Below are 18,428 nucleotides of genomic sequence, written 5' to 3' on the forward strand. Positions count from 1 at the left end.
TTCGTGGCAATTCTCTTGTCTTTTAATAAAAATTGGTCAGACCATTCCATTGAAATCTATGGATTCCCTCTCTCCTCCCCCTGCCACGTGAAAAGGAGGTTTAAACATTTCTGTCAGCATTTCCGTATCCGTATCCCCCATGTTTTCAGCCAGATATTAACACTCCATAGGTCTGGGGATCCATGCAGGGGAGGGCAGCGGGTGAGGTCATCCCCAGAGGCTGTATATAAGGGATTGCCGGGACAGCCACTGGCTGTGAAAACCCTATTGCTACTGGGATGGCCAGAGACACGAGTCCTCTATAAGGACAGACCCAGTTTCCTGCTTGTCCCAGGAGAACTTAGCGTTTGGGGGCAGGACCTGCAGCCTTTTCCACGTGAGCAGTAAGCCTGGCCTGAAAACCCAAGCACTGGGGAGAAAATTCCACAAGGGAAACATTATGGAGATTTCTTCCCCTTTAGCCCCCTACTGAGGTTCTTCTCATGGGACAGGGCAGTTGAGTCCAGTGTTGAGAGAGTTTAGTATAATAGAACCTCACAGTTACAAACACCTCAGGAATGGAGGTTGTTTGTAACTGAAGTGTTTGCAACACTGAACAAAATGTTATGGTGTTTTTTTCAAAAGTTTACAGCTGAACATTGATTTAGTACATCTTTGAAACTTTACTGTGCAGAAGAAAAATGCTGCTTTCCCTTTATTTTTTTAGTAGATTACATTTAACACAGTACTGTATGGTATTTGTTTTTGTGTATGTACTGCTGCCTGATTTCACACTTCTGGTTCCAAATGATGTGTGTGGTTGACTGGTCAGTTCATAACTCTGGTGATCATAATTCTGAGGTTCTACTGTAAAAGGAGACTGACCCATGTGGTACATAGCTCAGCCAGGCACTGTGAAAGCTTCTCCAGTCACGTTTACACCTATGTTCAGTGGAAGTATATCAAACTATTGTGAGGGGGACTAAACTTAGTTCATTTACTTCGCTTCTGGCTCCCAGAAGTGAATTCCTACTATGTGAGAGCCTGAACATACGAATAGCTGCTCTACCCAATTGGCAAGGACAAGGTAAGAAAGTCTGTTAGCCTATCTTTGATAAGCTATTACTAATGATTCATTTGTATTCCATCTTTGCCTGTTTGAGTATCTACCCTACCTTTAGACAGTGTCAGGACAACTTATATAGGTTAGTCCTTTGACCCAATATTCTTATTGTTAGATCAGCAGCCTTCAAGCCAAATAGAGGACAGCATGTAATGTACTTCATCCACTCAAGAGTCCTTCCTAATTAAAGAAACAGCACATAATCATCTTGAAAATAGTCCTTGACTGAAAATTTAGTAGCCATGATAGATGCAAGCAACCCCTAGTGTGACTATAACAAAAGTTGGATTTTTTTTTCTGTCATGTAAGTTTGTTTTGTGCATTTGATAGCACTTTATCTATAATCAGTTTCTCTGTTGCTGAAAAGACTCCTAAACACCAATAGGGAAGTAGGAAATCATTTATAAAACTTCATTTTACAAGAAATTTTAAAATAGAAAAACTTATAACCTCCCACTTAAGATACTATGTCAGAAACTGGAGTATAGTTTAGAATGGTAAATGTAAAGCAGTGCAGGGACCCTAAAGCCAAAGAAAAGGAGACATGATATTTAAGTACAGTATCTTCCATAGTTGTTTGCAGTGGTGTTGAAGCCATATTGGTCGCAGGATGTATGACAGACAAGGTAGGTGAGATGGTAATTTACTAGACCAACTTCTGTTGGTAGAAGGTACAAGCTTTCGAGAAATGCAGAGGCAGTCTTCAGAATCCTTGTGCACATTCCTATTTTAAAAATTTGACTTAAGACTTCAGAAACCTGATGGGTAGGATACTGAATGGCCATGGATACTTAACCGCATATCTTTTCTTCTCAAAAGAAAGTCCTGGATTTTCAGTTCTTGTCTTACAATAATGTGGTATAGTCCCTTAAACTTGTACAGTGTTATTACAGAGGGAAGTTTTTTCCTTGCCTTGAAAAACTTGAGTATGTTAAGAAAATTTGTGGATTACTGACTAGCTACCTTCTCTCTCCAGTGTGTTGGAGGACAGTTAAACTATATTGCATTTAATTTCCAGACCAAGTTAACAGTAGTCTTTCATCATTGTTTCATCTCCATGTTCTCCCACATACATCTTTTAATGGTTTCCTATTGTTTGAGTTTTGGGTTTATTTTATGCAGTATGTGTCATCTTTCCATATTTACTAATACATTACTACATCTGCTAGAAGTGGGAAAGGAAGGACAATTCTTGCAATTAAGCATTTAAATAGGAACATGAGCTTGTGTGTGAAATAGACACTTCCCAAATATGTTTAACTACATCTCTTTCAAAGAATGCCTAATTGATCATTTTAAAAGGTACTTTAGAGCACTTGAATATCGAATGTTGTCAGGTGCAACTGCCAACTTAATGCGTTTGGTCTTTTGATGTCCTATATTCAGTTGCCTTTACTTACTTTTCACCATTTATGCTGTTTACATGTTGCTGTAAAACTAGGTTGGTCAGTTTCACTTTTTGCAGGCTGTTAAAAGTAAAATCTGATTCTGATGTGTCTTAATGTCTTAGCTCTCCATTCCTCTGATCTGCAACTTTAAGAGGCAGGACCAAACCTGTTGCACATTGCTAGAGTGGGGTTGGGCTTCCCTTCTAAAGAACTCCTCAGAGAGACTACTTCTAAAATGACTATCTTAAGAATTGTGATAAACAAGTTATAGTAACTAATAAACATCCCCTTAATTTTATCAGTCTACAAAGCATAATGGACTCAGATTAAGAATTAAATCACAAAGTTAGGAGGGTATTTTACTGCTGAAGAGTAGCTTTTTCCTCAGTGCAAAGCCCATGCTGCTAAATGGAATTTCCATTAGTCTGGATAAGTAAGGGCCTTGACTCAATATGTCTTTCTAGAAGGGTAGAGGGAAGGAAGGAAGGTAGGTAGGTCTATTTTGAAAAGCATACCTTCTCATCTAAGACCAGCTTTAAGACATTGTGGTGAAGGCTGCAATGCCACTGCCCTTAGAGCACCTTTTCTGTGGATAAAGGTCTTTATAAAATTTGGCAGTTGACAGGTACTCTCACTTCTTAGTGAGGAACTTTAAAATCAGAAGGGATGTTGCAGGTACTGGAGTATGTTTCAGATGTACAGCACTAGTCTGGCCTGTACAGGTCTGCCCTGTGGAAGTCATGAGCATGACAGTACAGCATTAAGTGACTGACATCAGGATTAGTGTATTAATCAATTTTATAGTACATTTCAAAGTACATGAATTTGAAAAACACTTGTACACAAAGCATGGGCTTTTAAGAAAACAGGTAATGACATTTGACTGTATATACCAACTAGTTAGTTGGTATGAAATTTAGAGAAGTGTATTTTTAAGTATTATGTGGGTATTTCCTCATGCCTCAGTGTGGACTGTCCACTGAATTCAGAGTCATGATGCCTTAAACCACTGAAAAATGAAAACTTGTGTTTGAGGAAAGTGATTTGCACATTTCATGCTAATTAACTTGGTCCCTGTTGCATAATGGGGGAAAATTATATGTATTTGAGTCTGATCCTGCACTATTGACAGTTGGAGCAGGATTGTGGTCCTAATGAGCACGATTAGTTTAAACTACTTTCCTGGAGCTTGCATTTAAAAAAAAAATAAACTTATCAATATGGCATAACTGACATAGTAATCATAATACTGCTTTTAAGCATTTTGTTTAACATGATAGGTGGGCACTGAGACGAATTACCTTCATAGGGATTTAAATCCTATGCTGTCCTATACAGGACTAACTGCAGTAAAAATAATAGTTCACAGGTTTGATGGACAGTTCCTTTCCCCCCCTTAATATGTGAAATGGTTATTTTAATTCTGTTGACTCAGGCAGCTACTTCAGGATGATAGACATAAATAGCTAAGCTACAGTCAACAGGCCAGCTGAAAATGCCTGATATCAAACCATATCAAAAACAAACAGCAGGAACTCAGTAACAAACAGGCAGTTTGTTTATCTTCCTGACGGAAGGGCCCTTCACAAGCTCAGGATGCCTTGCTATTAGTATGACTCCTTAAGTACTCACAGCAAGGACCCCATCTACAGTTGTTTAACTGTCCCCCTTCCACTGCTAATGTTGGGACAGCTTTGTTAGCATCTCTGGGAGCCCTAGTGTTAGGCTATTGTTAAAGTAGTTAGAGAAGGCAAATAATATAGGCCTGGTCTACAGCTATCTTGCTCCGGGAGTTGAAAAAGCTACAGGCCTGAGCAACAGTTGTGGCCAACCTAACCCCCACTGTAGACAGTGCTAGGTTGATGAAAGAGGTGGATTACCTACACCAACAGGTGAAGCCTTCCTGTCAGTATAGGTATATCTACACTTAAATGCTACAGCAATGCCACTATAGTGTTTCAAGTGTAGACAGACCCTTAGTGTTGCTTCTCAGTAGTCCACACAGAGGGAGACAGCCTTCTAGTCCATTCACAAAGAACGCCCTTATTTTTTGTTGTTTGCTGGCAGCTGCCTAAAACATGTATGCTTGTAGTTTTTGAATGCTATACTTAATGCTCTGTTAAGTGTTAGTTGAAGCACCACCTCTGAGTAGCAGATATACTATGAATGTACATACTGGCCATGTCAAGGGTATAGGCCAAAGTAGAGGCTCTGTAGTAATTCTGCAACTCCTCCTATTCCCAAATTGTATGATTCTGGATTTTGTAATTGCATTGTAGTCATAAACTGCTATTCTCCCCTCCACAGATTATTCTCACAGGGGTCAGTACAAACTCCATGTTTCAAGTTGAGGTCTGCTTCTTACCTACAGGTGTCTGGGGGAAATGAGAGAGGGTAAGCAGAGCAGGTCCCTGCAGAATGTGTAAACAGACAATATTGCTCTCGACCTTAGGGAGGAGGACCTAGTGAAACCCTACAGATGCTCCACCCATGCCCCAGGTAGCTCATGGGATTGTAGAGAGTATTCTCTTCTGTATACTGCTCCCAGTTACGATCTGCAGGGGATTCCCTCCCTTTCTAGGACTCGGATGTTGAAAAGAACATTTCATACTGTTGCCTGACACAGGTACACTAGAATTTTTTTTCAGAACCATTTGCACATTTCCTGAGCTGTGGGGGTTCTAGATTACCTTGACACAGCCAAGAATAAGATTTGGGAATAATTTCTGTGGTAACTAATGGTAATGTAACAAATGAATGAGACATCAAAATCATGTACCTTCAAGAAAAAAATATTTATAAAAATACAATGGGATCAGTTTATGATGAGAAATGTGGCAATAAATACAGTTCAAGGAAGAAAAAGCGTTTCTACATGGATATATTATGGCACAAACAAAAATAAATGCACCATCAAAACATGGGACTTCTGCGGGCTCAAGGACTTTGTACAAGCTCCCTTTTTAGTACGACAACTATATCTAGGAGTTTGGTCAGTTTAGATAATGGAATGAATACACAATTAATCACAAATGCACATTTATCCTGTCTACTGTCTGACTTTAAACATAAGCAAACCATACTGCAGAAATAAAGTAATTATTTACTAATATACTGCAGCTTAACTTTAGCATTTAATGTAAGCATGGAAGTCTTTTCAGTATTCCATGCAGAAATTAGGTAAGTACTAAATAAGTAAAATGAGGGGTGGATGTTGTGTGTAAATACCTATTTAAGTAGGGGATTGTGAAGATGCATAGATCTTTATTAAAAGAATTGGCTGTACAAGAGTACTCCCCTTTCACAGTATTCCTTTTTACTTCATATGCAGTTATTGGTTATGCTGTAGACTACAACTGTTACAGCACTAAAGGCAACTAGAAGAGGGAAAGGGCAGAGAAAGGAAAAAGGAATGTATGTAAGGCAATCTTTCTTTAAGCATAGTGTGTAGGAAGACGGGTAACAATTCCACAAGGCTAGTTTTGTTTTTACTGAATAAAATAATGGACTAATATACTGAGCTTTTGATACAGATCTAATAATCAATGCCCTGGTCACTGTACTGACCATGGTAATCTCTTTGATAGTCATCTTGGTACTCGCTAGGATAGTCATCTGGATATTCTGCCTGATAATCACTATCGCTGATTTCTGACCCATTAGTTCCTGTTCCTTGGCTTCCATTATGAATTACAGGTTCTGTTGGAGCAGCACAATATTTGGGGTCATACACTTGTCGTCCAAGCCCGTACACGCTCATTCCCTTCTGGGAAGCCACTTTGTTGGTACCCATTTGTAGTGAAATAGTAGAGTTGTCCACTGGCTGTAATGTGAGCTTCTGGTCATAAATATCTCTTCTGGTGCCTGGTGCCAGCATCCCAGCCTAGTGAAACAGGATAATAACGAAGTAAATTTACGGTAAGGTTACCCTTAAATTCAGTTAATCTTGACAATGAATTTCACTGAGTTCTGTACGTACAGCATCCACTTGTAGAAGCTGAACAGTAAAAGTGATTTAAAATACAATATTATAGGACCAACAGTGAACATCTACTAAACACACCAGTGAAAAAGTTAAGCTATAGCTCTACAACCCCTAGGGGGAAGGCCCTAGTAAGATGCCCAGCATGCCCCCCTTTTGGATGTTGCAAAAGGGATGGTGGACATTCAACCAGGATACTGCCTAGGGAGCTGTCTTTCGTTTTGGTTTTGGCTAGTGAGTATGTGAAATGATGCTTCCTCTTACTTTTCTGACAATACAGCCAGAGAAAGGTGCTTGCTGTAGGCACTGTTTTTTGTTCCCTCTAGTTCTTCTCAGCAGGAAGCAGATCATGTGCCCACAAGAGACTCAAGGGAGTACTGCTGGTACAGTGCCCTCCCCAGGTCTCAATTGAAGACTCCCTTAGCAAGATGCAGATCCACTCCTTCAGCCCGTCACCTACCTGCTTGCTCACTGGAGTGTTGCAGTGTCATGACAATAGCTAATTTTGAAATACTGTATCACATGTAACCTTGCTTACCTGACTGGCCCCTTTGTTAGTACCCATCTGTAGGCTAATTGTTGTCTGGTCAAATGGTTTATCAGTTTGCATTTTTGGATCATAGAGATGTCTTCTGGTCCCATAAGCAGTCATACCTGCCTGGCTGGCACACTTGTTGGTTCCCATCTTTATAAAAACACAAAAAAGGGTGAGGGGGGAAGTGATATAGCAACTCAAGGAGACCTAGTCCAGGAACAGAGATACAAACAATAATTGCATTGGTTGGATCTTAACATAGAGAAAGCAGTTACAGCTTAGCCACTGACCTTAATGTTCACTTCTAAACAGATTACTGAGTTTCTCTTGAGCAAACAATGACAAGTAATCCAATGCCATATTTCAATGGCTATGCGTGTCCAACAGTGTGTTGATTAGAGAGAGAAACCTAATTTCATTTTGTGCACCAATGCATATTTTAGCCATATGGTCTACGATGGAAAGGCTAATTCACATCACATTACAGTAGAACCTCAGAGTTATGAACACCTGAGTTATGAACTAAGCAGCCAACTACACACCTCATTTGGAACCGGAAGTATGCAATCAGGCAGTGTCAGAGAAAAAAAACAAATACAGTACTGTGTTAAAGGGAAAGTTTAAAAAAAAAAACTGGACAAGGCAAGGAAACTGCTTGTTTCATTTAAATTAAAATAGTTAAAAGCAGCATTTTTCTTCTGCATAGTAAAGTTTCAAAGCAGTATTAAGTCAGTTGTAAACTTTTGACAGAACAACCTCCAATCCTGAGGTATTCGTAACTGAGGTTCTACTGTACTTGCAGTTGTGTGGTACAACAAATTAATGTTTGATGCTATTGTCTTATTCTGATTGATTAGCACAGAAAACAGAGAGAACAGATCCCTCAAAATTCAAAGTAGCACTGCATCCAGCAAGCTTCCAACTTGCTTCTAAACCACTATTTCTTGGGATAGAGAAATGATGTTTTACAAGAAACATTAAGCCCACTTCTCTATCCCTACCTCTATTATATTTAGGCTTGGCAGAATTCTATTTTTTATAGTTTTGACAGATCAGTGTTTATTTTTAAGCATTGATATCAGTTTTAAATATTCAGTTTAAAATAATAGGTTATGCATTTTTTTTTCAATTTTACCAATTTACATTTTCACAGTTGCAACATAGGGGGAGATGAAAGGGGTCAGTGAATAATTAGTTAAAGCTGAGATTCAAAAAGTTTAAAAGGTACCTAAACAGCACCCCTGGTCCAGCTCTCCTAATGCTGGCAATACAACATTTTTTATAAACAGGAAGGTGGGACTCAACCTCAAGCAGCATTTTTCTTTCTTTGCTCATTTGTACATTTTCATGAGGAGGAATGGAAATATTTTTCATCTACTTGTGTGTGTGTTCAGTGAAATCAACCTTTAATTGATAAATACCTAATTCGGCCAAGCCTAATTTAGAGATTACAGTAGAGGAAGAAACTCCTTTCACTGACTATCACTCAATTTTAGAAATCCTATCAATTGTTTACAAGGACAGACAACAAACTGCACACTAACAGCAGAAAGAGAACTTGTTCTAGATGAGAAACCAGCAACCCATTGTAGGACTTGTCTACATCAACAGCATGCAGCAAGCTGCAGTATAAATCTACCTCACACGAGTCTGCTGCTGGGTACTACAAAGTGCACTAGGGAACTTGTAGTTTGCAACGGCAACGTCCACATGGACAGTTCGTACATAGCAGGCTAGTGTGTGGTAGATTTACATTTGCCATGCACTAAATGTTCGTATAGACAAGCCCTTAAGTGAATAGCACTTCAATCAACTGCTTTTTCAAACAGCAAATTATCTATTACATTTGAGGATGGTTTCTCAGTTTGGTTTACCATACACAAAAAACTTTAATCTCATGCTTACCTGCAGGCCAATTACACTTTGGCCAGCTTTTAGTTTTCCTGCATCAAAACTCCTTGCTTGTTTTTCTGCATATTTGACACCAAGATCAATTGTGGTATGGAATCCTTTGGTTTTTGCCTAAGTAAAAACAAGTCATTCAAAAAGTGAACACTCACTTTTCAAATCATACTTCTTGCCATTAGAACTTCTTGAAGGAATTACACCCCATCCACAGACAGCAGGCTAAGCTTTTCAAAAGTGACTAATAATTGAGTGCCTCAACTTTTGGGTCCCAAACTTAAGATGCCTTATGTGGGCCTGATTTTCAGAAAGTGCTGCAAATCTGTACTCTGAAAATCAGTCCCTTTAAGGTGTCACTATGGGAACTAAAAAAACCACCACCCAAAATCATTAGTCACTTCTTAAAAATATTGGCCAGCAAGTTTTAGATTTGCTTGAAAAGAGAAAGTATTACTTAACTAAGTCTTACATTTAGTATGTACATCTTTTACTGCTAGAAACATTTTCTAATATTAAACTATAGTCATCCTGTACAATTAGGTAAGTGGCAGGATTTTTTCTACTGGTTATGTAGCCAACCACACTAGTAATAATTCACATAGCCTTCTGAAATTCAAAAGGATTAATACATGTGATTCATTGGTCGTCTTCACCCTGAAAAATCCATGGGCTGGGGGGGAGGGGGGGGTGTCCTAAAGATATTAAGGATTCTGAGGTTAACCTCCACATTCTCAAACTTCATCTCCTCTAGTGAATGGGGTTTGGTTGCTGTGTGTGTTCTGAGTACAAAGCCTTCCTACCTCACATACCTAGGACATCCCCAGTCCGCAGAGTAAATGTAGTCCTGTACTGACAGCTAACCCTCTTGGCTTCTGCTCCCTGCAAGCATAGCTTTAATATATTTCAGGCTACCATTAGCAAAGTCACTCTGTGGCTGCTCAACAGCTGTTGTGGAGAAGATTTAGCATCAATTAATACTGTGTCAAACTCCTTCCTGGGTTGTCACATGTAAGCAGGGGGGGGGGGGGGGAGGGGGGAAGGGCGGTATGCTGTTAAAGACAGCACTTTCATAACCCCAACCCTCTTACCCACAATCCTTGTACCCCCTACCTTGACAAGGGAGGCACCAAGGCACCCAAAATGTGGCTTCTGCAGGACCCCTGGGGGAAGAGAGGAGCATACTAGAAGGACCTGCCTGCCGAGTTTTCCACGCTTATGAGTGGAAGAGATGATTCTGGCTAGTGCATGGATTTCTACCAGTTCAGTGTGGTACAGTATATTCTGTGTAGATAAATACTTACCAGACCTGCTAGTGCCACGAGTGAAGTCTGAACCTGGGTCATGTTCCCATTCTCAAAAAGATCATTTGCTTCAAAAATATCATGTGGCTTCATACCATAGATTTGGATGGCTTTGATAAAATTCCCAATGTTCTCCAACTGAAAAATAAAACATGTCAAGGCAAATGTTTCATTTTGGAAAATATTTATAGCTTCAAAATTACAGTAGGAACAAGCTCCCTGTCTTGAAGAGTTTAGCCAAGATGTAATACAGATGGGACACAACATAGAGCAAAGTAAATGAGTGGTAAAGCTTAGCATAACACTCATTCGTTCTGCATTTGGATTTTTTGTTTTGCACATAGAACTGCTACTCCCAATCTAGTCTGGCCGCTGTCTCCAACAGTGGCTAGTGCCTGACATCCCTAGCAGATGTCTTTAACAAGGCACTACACAGCATCTATCTGCTTTCCCCAGAGATGTTCTAGTTTAAATCAGTGGTTCTCAACCAGGGATATGCATATCTCTTGGGGTACGCTGAAGTCTTCCAGGGGGTACATCAACTCATCTAGATATTTGCCTAGTTTTAGGACAAGCGACATACAAAGTAATAGCAAAGTCATTACAAACTTCCATACAATGATTTGTTTATACTGCTCTATATACTATACACCGAATTGTAAGTACAATACTTATATTCCAGTTGATTTATTTTATAATTGTATGGTAAAAATGAGAAAGCAAGCAATTTTTTCAGCAATAGGTTTTCTATGACACTTGTATTTCTATGTATGATTTTGTAAGCAAGGTGAAACTTGTGGTACGCAAGACAATTCAGACTCATGAAAGGGGTACAGTAGTCTGGAAAAGTTGAGAGCCACTGGTTTAAATATGCTCCCCTCCCCCCCAGGTCAAATTTCTGTGCCAGTAATCTAGTTCCATTGAGTTATGTTATAAAATCCCTCTTTGAAGGAAGAACTACAATCTGTAGAAATAGAATATGGGATTTGTTTCAGACAGCACTTAATGTCCAACCTAACTTAAACTGGTCCATTAATAACCTGTCAAATGTGAAATTCCAGTTTTTACTGTGCACCTTACTGTTGACTCACTGAGACATATTCAACCCAACTTCAGGTATTATTTATTAGTAGTTTTTGGGCAGTGCCTATAGGTCCCAGTCAGGACTAAATTTGGCCTTTTCTTTCAGAGGCATGACAGAAGAACTATTCTTAAGGCTGTTTAGTTTAGACTAGTCCTAGACCATTTACAAGGGACTACCAAGCATAACATGTTTTGTGTATTAGACAGACCAAACCCTATGTATAAAAACAAATTTGTAGCCTAATTTTAATCTGGATATCAGAGATACAATTACTGCTTGTGCATTTTGCCATTTTAATCTTTTTTTTTTGAGTTATATACCAATATTTCATCCAACACTGCTAAAAAAAAGTGTAATGAAAGGATTTCAGTGGTATTTATTCCTATTTTGCAGAACGACATTTCATGCAATAACCTTGAACAGTATGGCATACAGGGCTATTAACTTCATATGGCATAGACTGTGGTATCTAGCAGCTTTGGCTGGTGGAAAGTTCCAGTTAAAGTTTAACTAAGACAGACATTTTAAAAAAGTCTTTCCTCCAAAGGAAGTAATCTTACTATATGTCTCATTTGTCTACCACCTGAAATTTCTGCTAGTAATTAAAGCTGCTATTGAACATTTGTACTTAAGTAGCATTTAGAGGACAACCCAGTCTACCCATTTGCTTAAGACTTCATACACATAGTTAATCAACCACTGGAAAGTTTTAAGTAAAGAGGCAGTAATATCGCATTCACATCAGTTCTGGAAACAAAGGAGGTAGGATTTTTTTTTTTTTACCTGATGCCAATTTAGTTCTGATTGATTGATTTTCTTCACTGATCCTGGCTGTAGTTTGTTTATAAGTCTGGGGAAAAATTAATTAAATGTGTAAATAGTGAATCTCATTTTCACACTATTTGTACAGGCATTATGTAAAAGTCTTTATTGTCATGCTACCGTAGACATAGTGACTTGATGCAAAACATGACTCGTCATGGTTAAATGATTTAGATTTATGTAAAGGGCCTATCTTAGGCTCGAGGACATCTGCCAAGTCTCTTAATTCATACACAAATCCATAAAAATGTGCCAGTTTCATACTGTAGTATCATATCTCTGATACATTTTGTTGAAATGTCGGTGATCTGGGTTCAATTTTTAGTCTTTCTTGAGCCCAGGGAAGAGAAAGCAGACATGGAAGCAGTCTCTTATTTGGTAGCAACTGTATTCTGATTATTGAGAACTGTGATATATTCAAAAGGAAGTCCTTAGCTAGTGCTCTCTAGAACCTGGAAAGAGCAAAACTACATAAAATAAAAAGAAAATCTGCTTCTTACTCGCATAGGATTATGCCATCCTTTAAGCCCAACTGAAAGTTTACACCAACGCTCATCCCTGTAACCTCTTCTATCCAGTTGCGTAGATCTTCTTCTGCCTGTGGATCATATTTCAGAGCAATCTGTAATACAAATTAGTTACTTAAAGAGAGGTCATTGTGCTCTCTCCTGAAATATTTTAGTCCAAATGTAAAGCTAATTTGTATAATAGGATATTCTATAACATTTCTCAGACATACCAGTATTCTGATAATTTCCCAATGCAGTAGAAATTGGTTAGTCAAGCTCTACAATAGCAGCAAGTGAAATAGCAACATATCAATAAATGTTCTCATCTTATGAGAACAAGGGTTTTTGGATCCTGCACCATGATTGTGGTATTAAGAAGAGCTGGAACTAAGGGTGTGGGTGGGTAGTGCAGCACTCCCTGATTTGAAGTGGTTTCCATTATATACAGGATTTACAGTTTAGTTCAATGGCTCATAGCACCCCCCACTATAAAAATTGTTCCAGCGCCCTTGGAGATATTGTTCAGATAATGAATTAGACACCTCTGGCCATTATACAAAGTGTCTTATAGATAACCAAGAAAGGATTAAGTTGGGTTTATGCCCTTTCCTGACTCTCTATGATTTGTGAAGACGTAGAATTGCTGCCTCCTCCCCACCACATCAAAAAAGTTATCTTGCTCGTCTTTTACCTTAAATATCAGGAACAAGAAGCCTGGCTTGCTTGAGGATTGTCTAGATGCCTAAGAAGGTATGAATTGTAAGACCTCATAATTCAACTAAAGGGTCAGCATGCTGATTCATACTTCTAAGAATAACACAAGCTTCCTCCCTCTGAAGTTAAGGAGGTCTTAACAAAAACAAGGTTTTAAATGGTCCAACTAAATATCCTCCTGACCCTTTCAAATGCAGTACTCATATTTCACTCTGACATATAAAGTCATCATTTTATTTGTTCTCTAGTAACCAGGGGCCTTCAGTACAGGCAGAACCCGAATTTCTATTACTAAAAACAATTAGTTAAAACTATCACATGAAAGGCAAAAATCCAATTGTTTTCCTTTGCAGGTCACACTGAAGATCAGTTAAACATTCCTTCTATCTACACCAACAATTCCTTCAGTACTACTAAGGTTCTGCTACACTAGAAAGGGTTTAACCCTCCTACTGGGGACACTGCTTATACAGGCAAAAGAGTTCTTTTGTCAGTATAGTTTATACCAATTCCCCAAACAAAGCAAAGCTATCTATACTGTCAAGAGAACTTTTTTGCCATGCTCTAGTGCAAATGTACTACTTATCACAGTTACATCATTTAGGAGATTTTTTTTTTTTTTTAATTTCTAACCAAGATAACTATGCCAGCTAAACTGTCGGTTAAGAGTGACAGCTTCCATGATCATACATAATAAATTACAGTAACCAAGGATTTGGAGCAATCAAATTTTTGAATTGCTCCGCTCCAGCTCCGGGCTCTGCTCCAAAGCCCTGACAGTAATTCCTCACTTAAAGTCGTCCCGGTTAACGTTGTTTCGTTGTTATGTTGCTGATCAATTAGGAAACATGCTCGTTTAAAGTTGTGCAATGCTCCCTTTTAATGTCGTTTGGGCAGCCGCCTGCTTTGTCCACTGCTTGCAGGAAGAGCAGCCCGTTGCAGCTAGCTGGTGGGGGCTTGGAACCAGGGTGGACCCGCAGCCCCCCCATCAGCTCCCTGCTCCCCTAAGTTCCCTGTGCTGCAGCCGCCCAGCAGGCTATCAACTGCCGGCAGTTCAGCTGTCCTTCCCCCCACTGCCATGTGGTGCTCCTGCCCTCTGCCTTGGAACTGCTCCCAGAGACTCCCGCTTGCTGTGCAGGGGGGGAAGGGGAGGGCTAATGTCAGGGTGTCCCCCTCCCCCCTGCTTCTGCACCCCGCTTACCCCTTCTCCATATAGAGCAGGGAGGGGACACGGACAGAGAGAGCTTGGGGCAGCCGCTGCTGTCTCAACTTCCTGATCCACTTAAAAAGACAATGACTTAAGAGTGGGTCAGCTTACTTAAAGGGGCAGTGTGCATCTCTCTCTCTCCCCGACACACACCTTGTGTGTCTGTCTCTGTCTGTTATGCTGTCTCCCCTCCTTCCTGTTCGTGCTGCCTTGATGGGAGGCTACATTAACAACGTTAACCCTTGAGGGCTCAGCCGAGTGCTAGTTCATCATTTAGCAGCAAAGCATTCCCTGGGAAATATCCCTCCCTCTTCCACCCTCTAACTTCACCACCTCAACTAAGCTTCACAATCATCATAGCTGTGAACTGTATTAAATTGTTTGTTTAAAATGTATACTGTGTGTATATCTATATAATATATAGTTTTTGGTCTGGTGAAAAAAATTTCGCTGGAACCTAACCCCCCGTTTACATTAATTCTTATGGGGGAAAATGATTCACTTAACATCGTTTCGCTTAAAGTCACATTTTTCAGGAACATAACTACAGTAACTTCTCGCTTAAAGTTGTAGTTATATTCCTGAAAAATGTGACTAAGTGAAATGCAGGACTCTCTGGGAGCAGCTCCAAGGCAGAGGGCAGGAGCACCACATGGCAATGGGGGGAGGGACAGCTGAACTGCCTTGATAGCCTGCTGGGCAGCTGCAGCACAGGGAACTTAGGGGAGGAGGGAGCTGATACAGGGGTTGCCGGTCCACCCTGGTTCCAAGCCCCCATCAGCTAGCTGCAACGGGCTGCTCTTCCTGCAAGCAGTGGACAAAGCAGGCGGCTGCCAAACGACATTAAAAGAGAGCATTGCACAACTTTAAACGAGCATGTTCCCTAATTGATCAGCAACATAACGAAACAACGTTAACCGAGATGACTTTAAGCGAGGAGTTACTGTACGTTAAGCGAGGAATTACTGTATCATGACAAACCCAACAGTCGAGTGTAGAAAATAAACCCACAATACTTCTGTTTAATGGAAAGGCAATTCATCTAAAGAATACAACCAAACCCCTACTTAACAAGGAAGGCATGCCTAGCAGGTAACACGTGTTTATACTTAAGACTTGTCACATTCACGCCCAGACTGCAGCCCAAAAAAACCTGTGGTCAGAGAGACCAGTGAGCATTTTGAGAAGGCATGGCACTGATCAGAATGATAGACTACCAGGACTAGAAATGAATGACCGTATTTGTTTCTAGCCTTAGCAATCCATAAACATGAACTGGCTAAAACCAAACACATCATTTTGATGTCTAAGGGGAATGGAAAATGACTATATCTTGGCTTTGCTTCAGGAATTTGTCTGAGTTTTGTTTATATATTTCTGAAAGTATTCTTTTTTTAATTTTATTGCAATAGTGCGTGGGAGCCCCAGTGCATGCAGAATTCATGTCCTGCACCAATTTATTTGCTTCCCTGCAGAAAAATAACTTCTGACAGGGAAGCCACAAAGCAGTCACATGCCCCTCCCCAGCAGCACAGACATGTTTCTGGCACCCAGAGCAGCTGGTGGAGAGATAAATCAGCATGGGGCAGACCAGGCTCAGCTGCTAGTCCCAGCTTGGATGAGAACAGGACTTCCTCTTCCCCTGCAAGGAGCAGCCAGGGCCAGGTTTGGGTCAGACCCACCCTACAAACTTCTGTACCTGCCCCCCACACACACTTCCTGCCCCTACTGCTCCTCAGCTGTGGGACAGTGGTCACTACGCTAGGAGCTGCTCCTTTGTCTGCCCAACTACCATGTACCTGGACCCCTCCCCCATACTCAAATCCCCCATTGAATCTCCCCCCCCCCCCCAAACTCCCAGATCCCTCGCTGCACCCAGACCCCCCACCAAGCTGCCCGCACCCAGATTGCGGCACACAGAACCCTCTCACTCCACACCTGGATCCCCTCACAGTAAGCCCCTTTATACTTGGATCCTGCCTGCTCCTCACCTGGATCAGGGCTGGGCATGCATGCGAGTTTCTGTCTCTCTCGCTTGCTATCTTGGTGCACCTAGCAAGGAGGGGCAGGGCTATGGGGTGTTTCTGGGGCAGGCCCAGCCCTTGCGCTGGGTTGCGTGCAGCCTCATTGCTGAGTCCGTATCCCGGGGAGGGGGCTGCAGGATGATCTCCTACCTCCATGCAGCCAATGACCTGTGCTTCCCACTGCCATGCTGGAGCCTCCGCATTTTTTTGACATAAAATATGCAGAATTTTAAAATATTGTGTGCACAATTTTAATTTTTTGGCACAATTTCCTCATGAGTAAGTCCTCTTCACTTTTCTCTCATCTATATTTAGTATAAACTGTCAGGTTTTACTCATCTCATTTTCAGCACAAAATGAAAAGTATACCAGTACAATGAACAACTGTGCAGAATAACTGCTGCTCTTGCAAAAATCTGTGTGTTCCACCTTCTCTCTCATTTAAGAGAAACCAAGAGGAGAGAAATTGACTGGAAATACTTTTTTTTTTTACTGGGCAGCGTCAAGTCTGGCTACTTTGTTAGTGTACCGTATTCACTGGATATCAGAGATAAGTCAGAAGATGGTTAAGGATTGTAAGTTTATCCCAAGCAAAACGGTTACACCCCAACACAAACCATTGGTGGTAATAGTTGCAACTGGCAGATGGACACACGTTGAATTATTCTCCAGTGAGTCATGCATTAGATGTGGTGACTGCACAGAGAAGTTTAGGAGACCACTGCAAAATCCGAGCCAACAGGTACACAAATTAGAACAACAGACAAGGAGTGGAGTTTTTTCAAAAATGTATTGATCTGAGAAGCTGAGATCCTAGGTGGATGCACTGGGTAACTTCAGGGTGGTTAACAGCAAATGGAGAAATCAAAGAAATGCAAGCGTCTGCTAAATGCAGGGGAAGTCTGTTGCAACATGAGCAGAGTGATTTATGACACTTTTATGGCCAGATTACTTAAGTGATAACTCCACAAAATCAGAGTGATGCCACATCTGTCTGGATCAGACACAGACGAACAAAGAGAGGCACTTAAGACTAGATGCCATTGAAATGAGATGTTGATGGCACAGAGAGGTGGCACTGCCGGACCACATGCCAAACAATGTCATCAAGAGTGAGACCAAGGTCTGCAATACCAGAGAAGCTATAAGAGAGGAGGCTGAGATGGTATGTGTAGCGGTGCCTGTTCCCAGCCCCTCCACAAACTCAGTCTGAGACCGCTCCAAAGTACATGCACCAGTGCTCTTTTATTGTTCTTACCTATCCCCACCACCTACTATTTACATATCTTACAGACCAACACCCTGGGAGACTGCTAGCTTCTCCTGCCAGCAGGGATCTAGAGCTCCTTGCTCCTCCCTTTCCCGTCTCCCCCTTGCTTCCTCCCAGCCAGCTTTATATAGCAGGCTGTCCACTCAGGCCTGCAGGTGCACCCCTCAGGTGCTTAGGGCGTGGCCTCCCTAGCCAGTCCTAACTAATCCCCCTTTTAAGCGGAGCTGGGCTAACGGGTCTGGCTTGGATCTCCTAGCCAGCGCCCTGTTACAGTATGGGTATGTAAGAAGCATTTGAGACAAGAGTTTGCAAGCGGAGAAGCTGATAGCCAGGATGAAGTTTAACAAAGACAAATGCAAAGTGCTCCACACTTGGGAAGGAAAAATCAGTTTCACACATACAGAATGGGAAGAGACTGTCTAGGAAGGAGTACGGCAGAAAGGGATCTAGGGGTTATAGTGGACCACAAGCTAAATATGAGTCAACAGTGTGATGCTGTTGCAAAAAAAGCAGACATGATTCTGGGATATATTAACAGGTGTGTTGTGAGCAAGACACGCGGGGTCATTCTTCCGCTCTATTCTG

At 41.0% G+C, this 18,428-nt stretch overlaps 1 protein-coding gene across 1 annotated transcript in view; it reads right to left on the bottom strand.

Annotated features, from left to right (window-relative positions):
• Positions 1-5,266: 5,266 nt before the first annotated feature.
• Positions 5,267-18,428, bottom strand: part of CNN3 (calponin 3) — a 45,345-nt gene continuing 32,183 nt past the window's right edge. Inside the window, exons 2-7 of the mRNA XM_005307542.5 lie at positions 12,620-12,741; positions 12,081-12,147; positions 10,214-10,351; positions 8,913-9,029; positions 7,011-7,157; positions 5,267-6,373 (exon numbers count right to left, since the gene is read on the bottom strand). Of these exons, the coding sequence (XP_005307599.1) occupies positions 6,026-6,373; positions 7,011-7,157; positions 8,913-9,029; positions 10,214-10,351; positions 12,081-12,147; positions 12,620-12,741 (939 nt within the window). The 3' untranslated portion in view covers positions 5,267-6,025. The remainder of the gene's footprint in view (positions 6,374-7,010; positions 7,158-8,912; positions 9,030-10,213; positions 10,352-12,080; positions 12,148-12,619; positions 12,742-18,428) is intronic.

Source organism: Chrysemys picta, chromosome 8, assembly GCF_011386835.1.
Source record: "Chrysemys picta bellii isolate R12L10 chromosome 8, ASM1138683v2, whole genome shotgun sequence".
NCBI lineage: Eukaryota > Metazoa > Chordata > Testudines > Emydidae > Chrysemys > Chrysemys picta.